Below are 17,147 nucleotides of genomic sequence, written 5' to 3' on the forward strand. Positions count from 1 at the left end.
GGTGATTGGTGATGGTAGTGCAGAGAGAGTTTGTGCTGAGCTCAGCTGCTAGACCGTTCATTTATGCCTGGTATAAGCAGTTTATATATATAGAGCGATTTTATTTATAAAGGCAAGGGTTGAGGACTCCTGCTTATTTCTGCAGGCAAAGTTGGCTCTAGGAAATTAGTTATCCGAGTGACCGCTTAACAGTCGCCGTTTTTTTTTCTTTTTATTTTGGGGGTTTATCAAGGAGTGCTTCAGAATCTCATTGAACTCATAATTCACATTCAAGATGCTGGTGAATCAGTTGACATGCAAGCGAGACTGATCGCTATTGTGATATGTGTAGAATCACCGGTGGGGCTGACATTGAAAGCAATTAAGTGGCAAACATTGATTTTTTAATATGCTGTACAAATTTCATTATTGTGCATAACTGCTCTTAGAATGAATTTTTAAAAGTATAGAACATTCTCTGAGGTTATGTAAAAAAAACAGAGTATCACTATAATATGCTAAGAACAAAGTAGGAATAAAGTTTTGCATAAATAAATTGACATCAAGACCATTACATATTGAAAAACAGTGACATACTCATTTGGTGACTGTATGTGTTACACTTGTGTAAGAATGTGAAGCAATTCCTAAAAGTGGCATAATTTCCTGTTGTAGGAGTCGTGATAAAGTAATGAGACACAATATGTCATCATTTCTAGGTAACATGTGGCAGGGCCAGTGTTGTACTACATTAGTATGACATGTAAGAAGCAAACGCGTTAATCAACGTGTTTCTCTTTATCTCAGTAACGTGCTGGCAGTTCAGTTCATTTCAAAACTGCCGGAGCTGGTTGTCGTAATCTAATAGTAGACTTTCTCAGATTCTTGTTAGCACAATTTTATTCTTAATTATGAGATGAGAAACCAGATGACTTGAGTTAAGGAATGATGCTTACATGATAGCCATTTAAGTGCTGTGCTGTGGTTGGTATAAGGCACTTGATAGTCCACAGGCATAGATGAAAGATGAACACAAAGTATTTTGTTCACAGTGAATATCCTTGGTGAGGAGATGGCCACATATTGAGAGAATACTGGTTTGTATCTCACCTGTTTCACATACATTTACCTTACCAAATTTTCCTTTTAAACATATTTTTCTTTTTTCTGTTTATGTACTTCTGCACATAATTATTTGGGTCATAAAATTTATTTCTTATTATTATATTCAGCTTGTTGCATGTTTTGTAACACTAAGCACATTTCTTTCAAGTTATGTTTTGTTCAGTTGGAAGGTTTCTTAATTTCATTTATCAGCTGATTATGTTCCCAGTTCATTATGTCTTGTCTTGCTAGCCCCAATTCAAGTTTTATACTGTATGTCTCATTTAGATATTTTTATTCTTTTAAAGTGCTGCTTTGTCAGTAAATACTGTGATATTCAGGCAGTGGAGTCTTGTTACAGCAGTGGTTCGCAGTGTTGAGAAACACTGTGGACAGTCACACACGTGGTAGGAGTTTTCGAAAAGGTGCGGGTGATGTCATGCTCTCGGACGGTGGTTTCTCTTATAGAAACAGCCAGAATAGAATGCTTCAACAGTAGCTTCATTATTATTCTGTAAACAAATGGGAAGAACCTTGTTGCAATTGGGCATATCCTTTCTTAGAAATCATTGGCGATGCATGCCAATAACTTCCTGCAACCTGTGACTGCATTTGGGTTGCAGTGCACATGGCTTCTTTGGATTTTTTGATTGTAGCGCCTGTGGATTCCAGGCCGTTCTGTTCTGTGCAAGCCATGTGTTCATGGCTGCCCTAGTGTAAGAAAGTAATGTACTATATTTGTGTTCTTACCGGTACCTCCTGTGCCTATTCACGTTCCTGTCGAGTAACAGAGTTAAATCTCTGGTTGTGCTCTGCATGGATCGAGTTGGGGTGAAGGTTTCACATTTTTAAATTTTTAAAAACATTTTTCTTCCTAATCATTGAAGTGCCATATGCAGCTGTGTGAATACAGATATTCATTATCTCATCACATTACTTTCCCGTGGCATGCGCAGTGCTCAAATTGATCCGGTTACCGGATTTGTGGTGTTCCTCTGTTTCTGTGCATAAGGCACTCAAAGCTCATGGATGAAACAGTGTGAAATTTGTGCACATAAGAAGTCACAGTTTCGCAGCAGCTAAAAAATCATCTTGTTACTGTTCTCTATTTTGATTTTCATAGGAAATAAGACTTTAGGTTACACAGTTTTTATGTACTGTTTTGTATTTATAGATAGTGGTCTTCTGGGTTATTTGACCATATTTTTTAGGGGGAGAGGGGCTGGACACCATTACAATTGAATGAATAGGGTGAGTTATTAACTATACTTATACTGCAGCCATGTGCGATCTTGTTTTGAATCCCCTTCTGTGTTAGTCCTTCACCGGGAATGAAGTGAGAAAGTTTGCGTAGTGGGGCCATGTGATAATCAGCTGGTTTCATGAAACATGATTCCAAGTGATGAAATTGTGATTCAGTCAAGGCCTGAGAATCACATAGAATTTGTGAGGCTGTTTCTTCTTTATTGTGATGTCTCTCACCGTTGGACTGTTTACCAGCCCAGGCTCGTTTAGATGTCGCTTTTATCGACTGGTTCCCATTTAATCTTAGTAGATCTGTAGTTCTTTTAGCAGATGTTCTTGAAACATTTGCATGTTTTTGTGCAGATGTGGACATCAGTATTCTTGATGTTTTCTTATTTTAGTCCTTGATTACCTATTTCTTTCAGAGGAATATACTGCCTCCATCTTCTGGATTCAGCCCCGAAGATGGAGGCAGTGTAGTCCTCTGGAATGTTGGTGTACAGCCAGAAGACTACACAGCATGACAACTCAGAAGGACACTGTCTGTGTTCACATTGCTGTGAAGACCAGAGTTCCTACGTGTTCAGGTGCAGTTTCTCTTGGCATGGTTCATTAAAAGTTGCTGCTTTAAATATTTCTGTTACTTAGTAGACTTAAATTCCACCTTCACTCCAACCACCACCATTAACCTTACTTATCCACATATCCTAACAGAACTTCACAATTGGCTGACAGATTTAAGTATTGATTGTCCAGTGATCGAATGACTAGAACACGAGTCTTTTGCTCCAGAGGATTACATATAAGTGCGGTGTTTGAAAATTAAATCCTGTAAGAGAAACTAGGACACTTTTTAGAACAAGGGAGTACAGAGATGCTGACAGATTAAGGATTGACTTTACGCATAGAAATAACTTGGAATTTTATTACTGTACACTAACATGAAATTATTCTTACAAGACTGCTTTGTTATTGCATCTAACGTAGGGACTAATATTCAACTGTGATTGATGGATGTGTAATATTGTGTGTTTAGGTTTGTGAAGATCTTCCCAACAGCTTCCACATACGTGTATCACGAGTTCTTTGAGGCTCCACGGTACTACAATATGATATTTGATGCATGGGAAACCAAGTACAGTGAAAATCGGCAAGAAGGTACAGACAGACTCGTTTTAAATATTATCTATGTAATTCAGCATTGTAATTTTATGTGCCATTGATGATGTTAGGATTACTTTGAGAGTGTTAAGGTTGAAGTTTGTCAGCTTAACACTGGGAATACCCATGACTGGATACAAACACAGAGTGAAGGAAAGTATAGAGCAGAGAAGAGTTTACATAGATACAAATTGAGTGCTCTTATCAGTCAGTTTGACTCTCTTACTATTGTAATATCAGTCCATAAGGTGAAGAAGTGCCACGGTGGTCTAGCGGTTAGAACGCTGGCCTTGTAATCCTGGGGTCTCGGGTTCGATTTATAACTTGTGATGGGCAAGGCCGTGGTCTAGGCAACACGGAGTTTTCCTCCGTGGCATCCCAACAATTACTCCATTCACACACAGAAGAAGGCAATGGCAAACCACTTCTGGATCATCTGCCAAGAACGTATATGAACAGGTCCCAGTCCGAGAAAAGGATGGAAGATCCTGTTCATATGGACCTGTCGGCAGACAGATTACTACAAATAAAATAAGGTGAAGAGTGAAATGGCATGTAAATATTTTCCAAATGCACTTTCTTTTGATATAACCTAACCTCAGCCATGATGTTATTTATTGCAGGGCTCGTTGCACTACAGGGTCAAAAATTATATTCAGTTTATTTTAAAAATATGCACCAAGTATTTTAAGCATTTAGAATCAAATTTTATTTCAGTTTCTTCCCTAAAGCTTGATGTGACCTGCTGTGTTGGCTAGATCATCAGTAATGGATAATGGATAGTGTCCACCATGCAGACACACCAAAATTAGTTGCTTGTTTATACGAACAGACTATAGTTCGGGCGTGCATATTGTTTCTTGAAAATAATCTATGTAATTGTTATTATGTAGTGAAACAAGTGCGGATGTGTTTAATTCACACATAATTGTCCCATATACATAACCTCAACACACACCAAGATATGTATATTGAAACCACATACTATTTCAGTAGGATTTGAGGTTCTCGCGAAGACGGCCGTCTTCTGGTTATTTTTAAAATCTGCCTTTTTTATTATTTTATTTATAATTATTATTATGGTTTATTTTATGATACCATCAGTAGCTTAGACTACATTGCATCAAATGATGGGATCATTAATGAATAATGAACTGGAAGGGATGCAGAAGGAAGCAGTAGTTGTCTAATTGAAAGTCCTGCTCTGACATTTGTCTGGAGGGACTGAGGAAAACCACAAAATCCCTCCGTCATGATGGCCAGTCTCTTGGCAAGGAGCTGGACCTGAGTATGAAGCAGGAATGCCAACCACTTGTACATGAAATTTGTTTCTGTCCTTTCTTGTTTTATCTTTCAGTATTTTACAGAATAAGGGTTAAATTACTGCTGTTAGTAAATGTTGGGAGCATTGAATGGACATCGTATGTGCTTACACTGTGCTCCATGTTCTTCCTCCAGGTATTGAGCTCCTGGAATGTTTGTGTGTACGGAAGATGCACTTGGAGGTGCCTGTTCCAGGTGGTCTAACCAAGGTAGGCCAATTTTGGTAATGATGCTTCCTTACTGCTGCATGATTTATTTGCTTCAATCTTCTTCAACTCTGAAGTGTTTAGGGATGTGACTGCGACTGAACATGTGTAGCTTATAACAAGAACTTCGTTATAGCACAAAAATCATTGGCACTATAATTTCATAATGTTCCATATTGTGTGTGAAAATGTGAGTCTAGCAGTTGTGGCATCCTTGTCAGAACAAGCAATTCATAACTTGTTGTGACTTATCCTGTGATATTTTGGACTGACTGCGCTCGCAGTTTTGCTTCAGAACCTATTTGTAGCTTACAGTCCGTAAGTAAACCTTTAACCCTCGCTGTGACTTTCTCTTGTCTTCGAAAAAGAATATTGCCTGAATTCAGGACATCAGCAAGGGTGAAATTGGAGCTTAGTCTCCTTGTAAGTCCCTGAAATGCCATCCAGGAGAAACAGGACCATCAGAAGGGACCACCAGAACTACAGAATTATTGTAACTCTTCACAGCCTTGCAGAAAAACAGTTGTGCGTCACTGTGACCACGTGATTCAGTAGCTAGACTTAATTTCTGAAACCGATATTTTCAGTTAGTAGGGATGTTTATTGAACCAGTCCATACGCGGGAGAATAACACTTGAGAAATCGTTAAGCCTGAAGTGTTCTGTATATGCAAGAACAACTGCATTGTGTGAATGGACGGACTACGATTTATTCAGAAGGTACGGGTAATGTCTGAGCCAAATAAGAATATATTCAGCATCTGCTGTAATGTATGTAATTAAACTTCGCTCTGTGTTACTTATGAAATTCATTATCACTGCAGCTGAACAGCTGTGAAATATGGTAACCCAGTGTTTACACATGTTGGAAATACCAGTTGCCAAATGTCTTTCCTGTAGTTAATAAGTTGGTATGCTTTTGTATTATGCAGATTTAAAATTTACTAACTTTATGAAACAGGAAGTGTTACATGGCATCTGTCTGTCATTTGCTTTGCATAAGGACAAAGTGTTTGGTCTGTTGCGGAAAATTTACAACCAGTATAAGAAGGCGGAAAAGAGTAAGTTCTGAGCGTTACCATACGCAATAATAAATTATATTGTAGACTATGCAGTCTAGGTACAGAATCTCTGTTATTGTAAAGTGTCCTGTAGAATGTTGTCTACATAATAGGATGTTGTGAAGTTAAAAACAGTATTGTATTTTAACACGTTCACTGCCACCTTGATGGTCGATTTTTGCCTGGTCCATTGCCATAATCTTGTTTTACTTAGATTAAGAAAGAGTATTGTTGTTGTCATTTATAATTTTCTGAGTATGTTCGTGTTTCAACAGCGCGATTTGTTACCGGTGACCACACTGATGTAATCCAAGTGCCCAGTGCTTGTGGTGAAACAGTGTTAAATGTGTTTTGGATTTATTACTTATGGATGGTTTCCATTAGTATTGTTCCATTTTTGGTAAGATGTAGTAGATATGTTTCATTAAGGGCCATTTTAAGGCAATGGTGGGCCCTGGGCAAAGTTTCGTTTTGAAACACCACCTGCTTTGCTGCGTTAAAAACAAAGGCAATACATATGTATTAATAAAAGTAAAAAGGATAAGAAAATATTTTAAAAAGTTAAGAACTATTTTTGTTTAAAATTGTTTTTTGAAACGTAGTACTGCTTAACATTTTATAAATCCAAACCAGAAGTATGAAATACCAGAAGAACCAATATAATAAAAAAGACCGTCATGCCCCTTGTGTGTATACTTGCCAGGTATGTGAATGACAGGCTGAACTAGCTGTTACAACTTGACATGTACAGGAGAACTGTCAAGTAGTCTGTCTCACCTAAGTGCGGAGAAGAATTGTCAAAGGACTGTTATACCATGTCAACTGCAAAGGTAGCTAAGGAAAGGCAGCGCCAACTTAAGATGGACAATGATGTGAGCTGTTTTATAATTGCTTGAAGAAGAGAGAAGCCTACATTAGAACTGGTCACAAGTATTTCCATGGCTGCTACTAAAAGAAGACAAGGGAAGAACTGATATAAAGAAGATTAACAATGATTGGTACTTCAGACTAGAGGTTTTTAGAACTCACGATAAGTTTATTGTGTGGATGACAACTTACTCCTTTTATGGGACTATGCATTCAACCTGGAACAGAATTAATACGCAGCATGGATATGGTGACCTGGTTGATGTGGTAATAGTTGTATTTTTATTGAAAGGGCATTATGTATAGAGTTTTCAAGCTAAACATTGTTCTTGCTCACAAAGCTTTGGTTTTCCATGCCAAAATATCATTCTTCTTCCTCGGCTCTACAACCCAGTAGTGGGTCTTCGCCACCTTCTTTTCGGAGGTTTCTTAGTCTTTGAAGTGTGCATTTGTGAGTAGTGAATGACCAGCCCACTGACTGCACAGTTTCTACTCAATTCTGTTTTTTTCTTTTCTTTTGGTAGAGCCATCTAGTAGGGAATCAGGAATTTTGCTTACGAAATATCTTGTTCATGCTTGTAAGGTTATTTTACGTGCCGTAAATCTATAACATGGGATCACCGGCTGTACTTCTCCTTCGAAGGATGTTGTGCTATGGATTTTATCACCCTTAAAAATCCATCGACCTCGGCCGGGTTTGAACCCACAAACCTGGGTCCTGTGGCGAGCACGCTAACCACTGGTCACCGAGGGCTACGCCAAAATATCATTATGAAACTTATTTCTTTTAATGAATGGTTTAGAATTCTGTGTATAAGTCATTAAACTTATTACAATGAAACAATGTTTTATTAATCTAGGCATATGAGATTAACGTCAACGTTAAATAAAGAAAGTGTTTTATGAAAGATGTTCCTTAATAACAAAATTTATTTATAAAGTAGTTTTAGTATAAATAACACTTTGCAAACCAGAAAAGGCAGTGTTTTTGAGTTACATATACTGGCTTCTGAACGATCCGGTGCATAAATTTGTAGGTGCATATGATATTTTGACAGTTTTGTACATTATTACTGAAACTGACATGCTACAGTACCCACAAGCCTCGAAGGACATGCATGTTTGCAGTGGACATGTTGTGGCACAGAAATATGTAAAGATATTGCACACACCATTGATGGACATGGTAGTGAACGTGTTAATTACCAGGAGGAGAAATATAGTCAGATAATAGAGTAAACTTGTATATGTGTTTATGTAGTGAAAAGTGTGAATATCCGGAACACAGAGAAATTATTACTATAATTTCTTGTATTCATTAGTGGTGTGGGACGTAGAAATAATGGTTGTTAGTATGTCACTGTCTTTTTTTCGTACTGAAGCTTAATTACGTAATTTTAAATGCTTCCAATCTCGTATATTAGTTTTTGTGGAGAATTTACTATCAAGATATGTGAACACTAGCATGTAGTTTTAGAGAGCCAGTACTGGTCCTGTATTTGACAATTGGAAACGTGGGGTAACGTCATGACAGTTCCTGTAGATCTGTAAGCCATTCTGTATTTAAAATGCTATCAGTTTGTACTGCATTCCTGTTTTACTGTCTTATGCACGATAGTAGTCTGTGAGTATAGTTTCACGTACTGTTACACTAATGTTACGTGAGATACCTGTGGTATGTTTGATGTTGAAGGGTTTTCAGGACGCCTTTGCAATGGGTTTATTTTTGCCATCAGTGACCTGAATACATTCAGTAGAGGTCTTTCATAGGTAATAAGCCTTAGATGTATCACTTACTCCTCAGTGCAGTGATTGGAGAAGTGCTATTAAGTTTCGGGGGGGGGGGGGGGGGGCAATTATTGTGTGCTGTGACGGTGTCTCAATCGCAGGAGGATGTTGAGGACCATTATGCAACAGAAGAGTAATGTTGAAGTCGACATTTCTGCATTGGAGTCTGCATTTAGTGCACTGTGTAGCATTGGTACCCAGCATCACCATCACTTCATTCATTGCTGCCTTCAGTTCTGGAGTTCTTGAGTCCTTGGAGATGTACATTGTTGTAGCTATAAGCATAAGAACATAAATTTTCTGTTTAATGTTATAACTTTCTGCATTTCTTACTTTGACCACTAATAAAGCTGACAAACTCGACAAACATGGGAATGCAAAAACACGTATATTAAACATACCACTGCTGTGCAAAAATCATGTTAAACTGAGCATGTTACTTTTGAAATTGTGTTAATCAGAACTATCAGTCAGGAACTACCTGGGCTGTAGAAATTTTAAATGCCTTGAAAGGTAGTAGGGATGTTTATTGATAAATTAACACAGAGAACCCTAAAAAAAATTGTTTCTCATAACCCACATACAGGACGAAATAGCGTAATATGACAATCACTGAAATACAGTTGCATGCACGCCCTTCTGTCACATCACTCGAGGGCTTCAAAGTTCACCCCCGCGTCTTCTCATAGCCACCTTCAAGTAATGTCAGCCAGATGTACGCACACCTCATGCAATGTTGTGTCACTAGAAGCTTCCATTATGTTTGGTTGGTGTGCTGAAGGAACCCAAAGGATCTCAGTTTATCTCAAAGTGTGTGAAACGTGAAGAACTCTGTAGATTGTTGATAGAGGAATGGAGACGAGTTGCTGTGGGGAAGTTTAGTCATGTACAAGCAAGTGGACAGACGGTCAGGTTTTGAGCGCAAACACAGCATGGGCAAGCAAGAAAGTAATGAATTGTTGTAACTGTTGATAGTGAAATAAATCCGGACTTCGAACAAGAGCCCACAGTTAATCACTGATATTCACTACAGTGACATTTGAATGTGTTGCAGTGTACAAGACCTAGGAAGTGACAGAGTCAAAGTAGTTACACATAATTGAATCGAGAGCAGAAACTGCCAGTATCATGATTCATTGTTATCTGCTTATAGGAATGTAATTTTAGTTTATTTCTTGCATACTGAATAGAACTATATCAAGAGGACCAATCTGAGGGTATGTTAGTTGTGTGTGTGTGTGTGTGCAGGTTTTTTTTGTATTAATGGTCAGAAGGTATCTCACGCCTATTTTCAGTCTGTTACAATTTTTTCTGCGGCCAGGGCATAATACTTATCCCTCACCCCTATCTAGTGCCGAAGTCAAGAATGGGTACAAGCTATACTGCCTCTCCCCCCCAAGTACCTACATGGCGTATGGCAGGACAGCTTTACTTTACTTTTACAATTTTATTGGTATACATATTTTTTTAACACAGAAATTGCCATTCCACTTAAAATCATGTACGTTTTTGAATTGGCTTAGTTCAGATTGGAAGTTTTTGCAGTTGTGAGTACAAAGAGGCTGTCTTCTGGGTTGTAGCTGTGTAGTCTTGTAGAAGTTACCAATGTTTCAGAGGCCCTTGCTGCCTCTATCATCAAGGCAACGACCCAGAAGGCAGCCATTTTCAATTTAGTTCATGATTCATGCTTTGTGGCACTATTCATTTTCAGAAGTAACACCTTCCTGTTTTCATGTTGTCAATGTCGAAACTTCGTATTACTGTCAGTAACATGGTTAAACTTTGTGTGGTCAATGTGGAATATTATTTCAACATTTTTAAGTTAAACATGGTTGGTGGAGGATCAAACTGGAATAAAGCAAGAGGAAGAAAGTTTGATGTCATTTAAACTATGAGAGTCTGGACACATCAGAAGCCTCTAATGAAAACACTTGCCTGGACGATTATTCTGGGACTTGATTGTGGAAAATTACGAGATGGAAGGGGCTTAGTTGATTGAATATGTGAAGTGCAAGACAACAGATGTAATGTTTCACACGAAAAGTGACAGTTTTAAACTTGCAAAGAAACTTTCTGCAGTAGGATGGAATTCATAGCCAGTCTAAGGGCATGAATCGTGTTTCTGTCTGCAATAATAACAATAGGCTATTGTGTTGCTATGTCTTACCAAGTTAAAGCAACATCATATTGTGTGTGACTGCTAGTCATTTTAAGGCAAAATTATTCCATTCCCATATATTGGTAGCATTTTCTAAGAGCATGTCATTGATGAGGTGAGGAAACATGTAATTAGGCTTATGTTTTTAGTAAATACTGTGTGATTCAAAAGCCCCTACGTAAGAACAGAAATATATTTATGGTGATCTTACAGTTAGAAGTTAAATGTGGTGATCAGGGTGATACAGTTAATGTGAAAGACACGAGTCACATGCACAATCTGGCGTTTGTGTGTGTGCGTGCAGACACAGGGACTTTGAGTCACGCTGTACATATCTTTAAGTTCCGAGGTTTGTAAGATGATGGTGATCTTCTAGGTTTTTGGCGCTGTGTAGACTTGTCACATCCACCAATAAGTTTACGTGGCATAAAAACCCAGAAGACATACATCATCATCCTCGCCACTGTAAAAATCTTAGATCTTCAAAGTCCGAAATATTAGTTCACTTATTATTTGACAGTCCAATGTGTAATAGTAACATATCATAAAATGGTTTATTCAGCAATTCATTCATGTGTTTTAGGAAGAAATCTACATTATTTGTTTTAAATATATTTGTGTTTGTAAAAATATTTTGCACCTAACCTCCTCAGTTTCCGTAATTTTTGTAATGGACGTATCGCGATCATATAAACTGCATGGCCATGCATTGAATAAGACTTACCAGAAAACTATTCACCCACTTCTGAGTGCATTGATTGATCTGTGTGTAGGCTACTGCACTATTTTTAGACTGAATCTTTGTAGTAAAAGTGACTTAAATGTGCCTAATACAGGATGCTGAAGACTGTAACCACATTGCTTGCTGATAAACCACGTTCCATAGAAGCAGTGAATGTTTTGACCACCTGGATAACTGTTATATAGAAGTAGACTTGTCAGATGGAGTTAGTTAGAGGAGTATTTTGGAGGTTTCATATGTAAGAGGAATATGCATTACTAATGAGTTTTATATTAGAGGAAAGTAGGATATTGATGATTGTGTTAAGATAGTGGAGTAGAATGTGTTATTAACGTTATTGGACATTCTCATGTTAATGAGAGTAATTCTTGTATTCTGAATTCAAATTCTACATAATCCTTATTCCTATCGTATTCTTCCAGGTAACAGTTTTATTTCCTTGTACACATGAAGTTATATCTTTCAGGTTGAAGTGATAAAATATTCTTTTGCAGACACTTTGGTGCAGTATTATTTTGTGTGGTTTGTATCCAGACTTCTTTGGAATAGATTCAGCATTTTGTTAATTTTATTTTGTTCACCTTAATGAAGAAGAGAATGATGATTGTATTGTAATAGACTAGCGTAGTGTGTAGTAATATACAGGTAGTGGTACAAGACTTGTATTAGTAATGATTAGTCTGTAAGTAGTATAGTCAAACATTTGCCAAATAATAAATATTAATGCAGGGGTTCCCAAACCTTGGGTTGTGAGGACTTCTTGATGGGTCACATTGCAGAAGTCAAAACATGAAAATTTTTATATTATTATTAATTTAGTCTAGTAAATATTGCCAATGAATTTTTCAATTTAGTTTTGTGCTTGTAAATGCGCCTCTATTCACACCGAAATTAATTAAATGATGCCAAAAAATGTTGTTTCTAATTTGCAGAAAAAATGTTAAATTCTGGGTCGCAAACAAAAAAGTTTTGGAACTGCTGATCTAGTGGATTGTTATATATATTCTCACAACAGAAGAGAAGAATTTAATGTGTGTAAAGAAATCCGTTAGCTATGGTGGCACCCTAAAGTATCTACAGACCGGACTGTCCAGTTTTGGTTTCTGTTGGTGTTGAATATAATATTTTCTTGTGGAAAAGAAACATATGATTAGATGTTGTGTCATGTGTGTACCTACTCAACAGAAGAAATCAGATTCTGAAAGCTAATTTTGTTGCATGGAGTATAAGATTCAATTGTTGTTTCATAGTGTCGTACTCTGTGTATGGTAAATAGCAAAATCAGGATTCAGACCAGTTCCTTGGTGATTCAACAGTGATACTAATATGTGTGATATTATTTGAACGTATCAACTAACATCGCTGCATGTTAAATTGTTATTATCTGGTTAATGTGTAGGCAGTTTGGACCACCATGTAATTACATTTTCGATAATAGTAGTCAGGAAGAAAATCAATCTATTAAATTATAAATTGATTATTCACTTACATGTACTTCTTTTTCAGTCTTCTGTCAGCCAGTTGAACACTTTCCCATCAAGTCAAAGCCCTCCACCAGCACATGAAAAGAACAGTGAAGAACAACAGCCTCTTGTTGAAAGGTAAATTATGTGTTTGTTTGGTGTGCATCTTGCCTTCCTCCTCCTTTATGTATGTGTACCTCCCCAGCACTGTGGTGAGATGCTGCTTTGCCCAAAGGCAAAATGTCCTGTTTTGGTATTTTAATGTGTACCATCTTTTGTTTCTTTGGGTGTGTGGAGCAAATTATCACACACATAATTTAAATACAATTGGATCTCCAAACGTGGCATCTCTGTTGGCAATGACATTGTTACATCTCAGGCAGGTGTTGCCAACTCTCCTACCTCAATTTTCTCTTCTGTATGCAACTCTGACAGTTATGATCCTTCTTTTGGTGTTCTTAAAGATGACGCAGAAACTTTGCCCTTTTAGTTGTCTTCTGACCATAACCACATGCTGCCTCATGTTTCAATATAGGCATGTAATGCATGTGCAACTGTTTGTGGGCAGAGAACTCAATGCCAGTCACCTGGAGAGCGGCAGTTACCCCAGCTCTGAAACTTAAAAGGATCACTCTCTCACTGCTGGTTATAGATGCATAAGTCTCGTTGGCTTCACATGTGTAGGACCATGCAGAGCATGGTAGACCATCTTGTCTAGATCCTGGAGAGAATACATTTTTTTATTGTTTACTGTCTGTGGATTTTTGTGCCATGGATCCACTCTTGTCCACTTGGTGAATTTTTAACACCAAATCCACAGTTTGTTTCTCTTAGACCAACACCTTTCTGTTGTCTGCCTCAACCTAGATGACGAATGACACTATATGTGAATGTTCGTATCCTAAGAATCATCTGCTGGCGGAATCCTAGGGTTTATTTGCCAGTTTCTTTCCAACTTCTTTCAGGACCATTATGTCTGTATTTTTCTTAGCCGTGTTTTATCTTCAAATTATCCTGAAGAAAATGGAGTACCACAACGGTAAATTTTAAATGTGAGTCTGTTTGCATTCGCCATCAGTTGGATGGTTAGCACATTGGCTCGTTTGTCTTGATGTTACTGTTTGTTGACGTTACCATCTTTAGTTCTCAGCATCGACATCAATATAAAAGTGAGCTTCAGGTCACTATAAATCATCAGTAGTGTGTCTGAATTATTAAAAGATTCTCTATACACTTCAGTGATTGCATATTATTTAGTGATGTGAAAATCATTATGACCTGTGAATTTGGATGGCTTGTTTAAAGACATTATCATGGACTTTGTCCATCACCTGTCGATTGAAACACTATTTCTGTGTGCTTGCTGTGTAGTATACATGACTGACATTTACAGTCTCATAAATGACAAAAAGTGGGGAGTGGGTGTTGATTTCTTAACTTGCATTGTCTTTTCCAGCAGAAGGATTCAGAGTTTGTCATCAGTAGCTCTGTATCGGGCCTTTCGTCCTCGCAGCGGGAAGTTTGGCGTTGTTCTTAAACCTTTCCCACGTTCTGCGTACCTGACAAGGAAAACAAAACTTTCCGGTACACCAGCAAAAACATCAAGCAGTGCCCCAACAAACAGTGTTCGTGAAGTTGAGTCGTCTTCACAACTTGCACTTGAAGACCGTCATGTAAAAGAAGTAGCCTCATATTGAGAGTATCTTAAGAAGTAAGTGGTGTGAAAACTGATGCCATCCACACAGTTGATAGTATAAATTTGATTTAAAAATGGAATGTATTTGGCGTAGTGTATGACAGAATGGATCTGTAGCATTCCAACACTATTTTTTTAATAGTATGTTTTTAGGTGCCGTAATAAATTTTTCTCGGCATATGTAAAACTTTAAGGGACAGATTTACATTATTTGTGGTCCAAATGAGATTGCATAAGCATCTCTTGCTGATTATTATAGTGAATACTGTTCTGTGGGGGGAATGTGTCCCATATTTATTGTCTGTTCTAATAAAAAAAATGTAAAATTTTTGTGTACAATGTAAATATATCTTATGCCTTCCAGTAATTATGATGTACTGTAATTAAAAATGTCATTTTATAAGGTGGCCTGATTCCTTACAATGTATTAATTTTTTTAATTATGTGAACCTACATAGGCGTGTTGATTTGCATTTGCTTGAGTTTTTGATTTTTTTTTGTTCTTTGTGTTGTGTACTTTGCTGAAGGTAACTGTGGAATAAGCTGGATTAACTTGGGAGCTTCATATATATTGCAGTGCAATTATAATTAATTGAGGTTAAATTCTTGTGTACTATTTGCTCGAAATAGAAAATGAGTATTAGGTGAATGTTTTTGCATTTGTTCAGTAATACCAACATTTAAATACTTGAACTCAATAAATTACATGCTACACTTGGTCATAGTTTCACATGTGCAGTGAATGAGTCTAACTTCATAATTCTGGGGTATTTTAATGCTTTGTAGGTTGCAAATTGAATGTTCTATATATTCATGGACATTTTTACTTCAGGAACTAACTTATGTGAAGGAAATTTGATCATTGTTCACAGCCAGGTTTGTTTGAGTGTTAAAGTGGGGAGTTTTTAGCTCATTTGTTAAGACCAAAATTGATTAAATGTATGCATTCAGTGTTCTAACACATTCTTGCGTAATATTTTTCAAATATGCTGATTTTTAGTGTTTTATGTAAGTGCAACCAAATAACATCTCTTATTTTCTGAATTCATTTTGTTACAGTTGTCATCATGGTTGCATAAATGTGCTGAACAAATGGCAGTGGTTAATTTAAAATAAAAGTTGATTTTGTTACCCATGTGGTACATGTCCCTTTCATTCAGATTGATGTTGACAATAAAGGTAATGTTACATCTGCCACATCAGAGTTTTGGAGATGCTTCGTCAGACCCGTGTGGATTGTCCGACATTTTGCTCTTTCGAATGTTTTTTTCAGGTGGCAGTTTTATTTTTTGGTTCAGTATATATTACAGATACATTTTAGATACAACCAGTAAGGGGGATCCATAATGAGGAACATTTGGTTACTTAAGCAATTTATACTTCATAAATGTTTGTATTGTAGTGTAGAAATGGTTTAATTGTGTTTGTATTGGGTTATAAACTTTGTAGGAAATGGACGATAATGGACATTTGAGAAGATCAGTAAAGAGAACGGAAAATGTCTGGAAATGGAAAATTTTATACATAAATTCTTTACAGGCTGCTCAAATATAGATGATTAGTTTTATCAGGCAGCATCAGTAGATTATAAATATTTTGTATTTTAATAAATTTTCTTCTTGAAATCCAAGACAGTTATTAGTAATAATAATAATAATAATAAACTGCAAATGTGTAGTATTGAACCAGTTCTTTATTGTCTGTAATGAGATCAAATATCCTCATCTGTACTATTTTTACATATTAAGGAATAGCCCCTTCCGTAAATTGTGTTACAAGTTTTTTGTGTGTTCGAGTAATGTGCAGTAAGTTCATTTGTTATTTTTTTTTTGTTTACACATTTGTGCATTCAAATTAATTTGAACTGATCATGATATTTGTTATTGTAATACATATCTGTACTTTCTGTCTCTTGGTTTTCCCTTTGATATATATTTGTTTAGATGTTGCTGTCAAATTGAGAATTCATCAGGTATTTAATTAATATTGACTTCTTATTTGATTGATATGCCTTTTTTTGTTTTATAAACGAGAGGTATTAGAAATAAACTGATAATTTGTAAAACTTCTTTTTCAGTATTTTGTCAAACAAGCTTTCGGCTCTAATAAGGTGAAGTGATTTAAAACATCATGGTGCAAGTCTCAAAGTACTCTTGGGAAAACAAAGATAAATTGTTACCGTGTCCTTCACACTTTAAATAGATGTGGAATTTTCACAGTAAAAGCTTTGAATATGGAAATTGTACTGCAAAAAATTAGGGCACATGGCTGGATTTCACATTGGTAAGAAGTATTGTCTTTCCTACACCTAGTTAGAAGTTTCTACATTCACTGTCCCTTTCCTTTTTGATTTTT

General features: G+C 36.7%; 1 protein-coding gene across 7 annotated transcripts in view; it reads left to right on the plus strand.

The window, feature by feature from the left end:
• The window catches only part of LOC110834225 (uncharacterized), a 30,664-nt gene extending 13,807 nt beyond the window's left edge, over positions 1 to 16,857 (plus strand). For 4 of the 7 annotated variants that reach the window (XM_087346855.1, XM_087346850.1, XM_087346852.1 and 1 more), the window contains 4 exons: positions 3,365 to 3,486; positions 4,948 to 5,021; positions 13,140 to 13,234; positions 14,553 to 16,857. In XM_087346855.1, the coding sequence (XP_087202981.1) occupies positions 3,365 to 3,486; positions 4,948 to 5,021; positions 13,140 to 13,234; positions 14,553 to 14,793 (532 nt within the window). In that variant the 3' untranslated portion in view covers positions 14,794 to 16,857. Of the gene's footprint in view, positions 1 to 1,031; positions 1,077 to 3,364; positions 3,487 to 4,947; positions 5,022 to 13,139; positions 13,235 to 14,552 lie in introns of those variants that run through there. The other 3 variants (XM_022073151.2, XM_087346854.1, XM_022073152.2) reach the window with 3 other exon arrangements.
• Positions 16,858 to 17,147: the final 290 nt, after the last annotated feature.

This window comes from Zootermopsis nevadensis, unplaced genomic scaffold (genome assembly GCF_977971745.1).
Source record: "Zootermopsis nevadensis isolate Lab colony 2312 unplaced genomic scaffold, Znev_1.0 Znev_ptg000010l, whole genome shotgun sequence".
Taxonomy (NCBI): Eukaryota; Metazoa; Arthropoda; class Insecta; order Blattodea; family Termopsidae; genus Zootermopsis; species Zootermopsis nevadensis.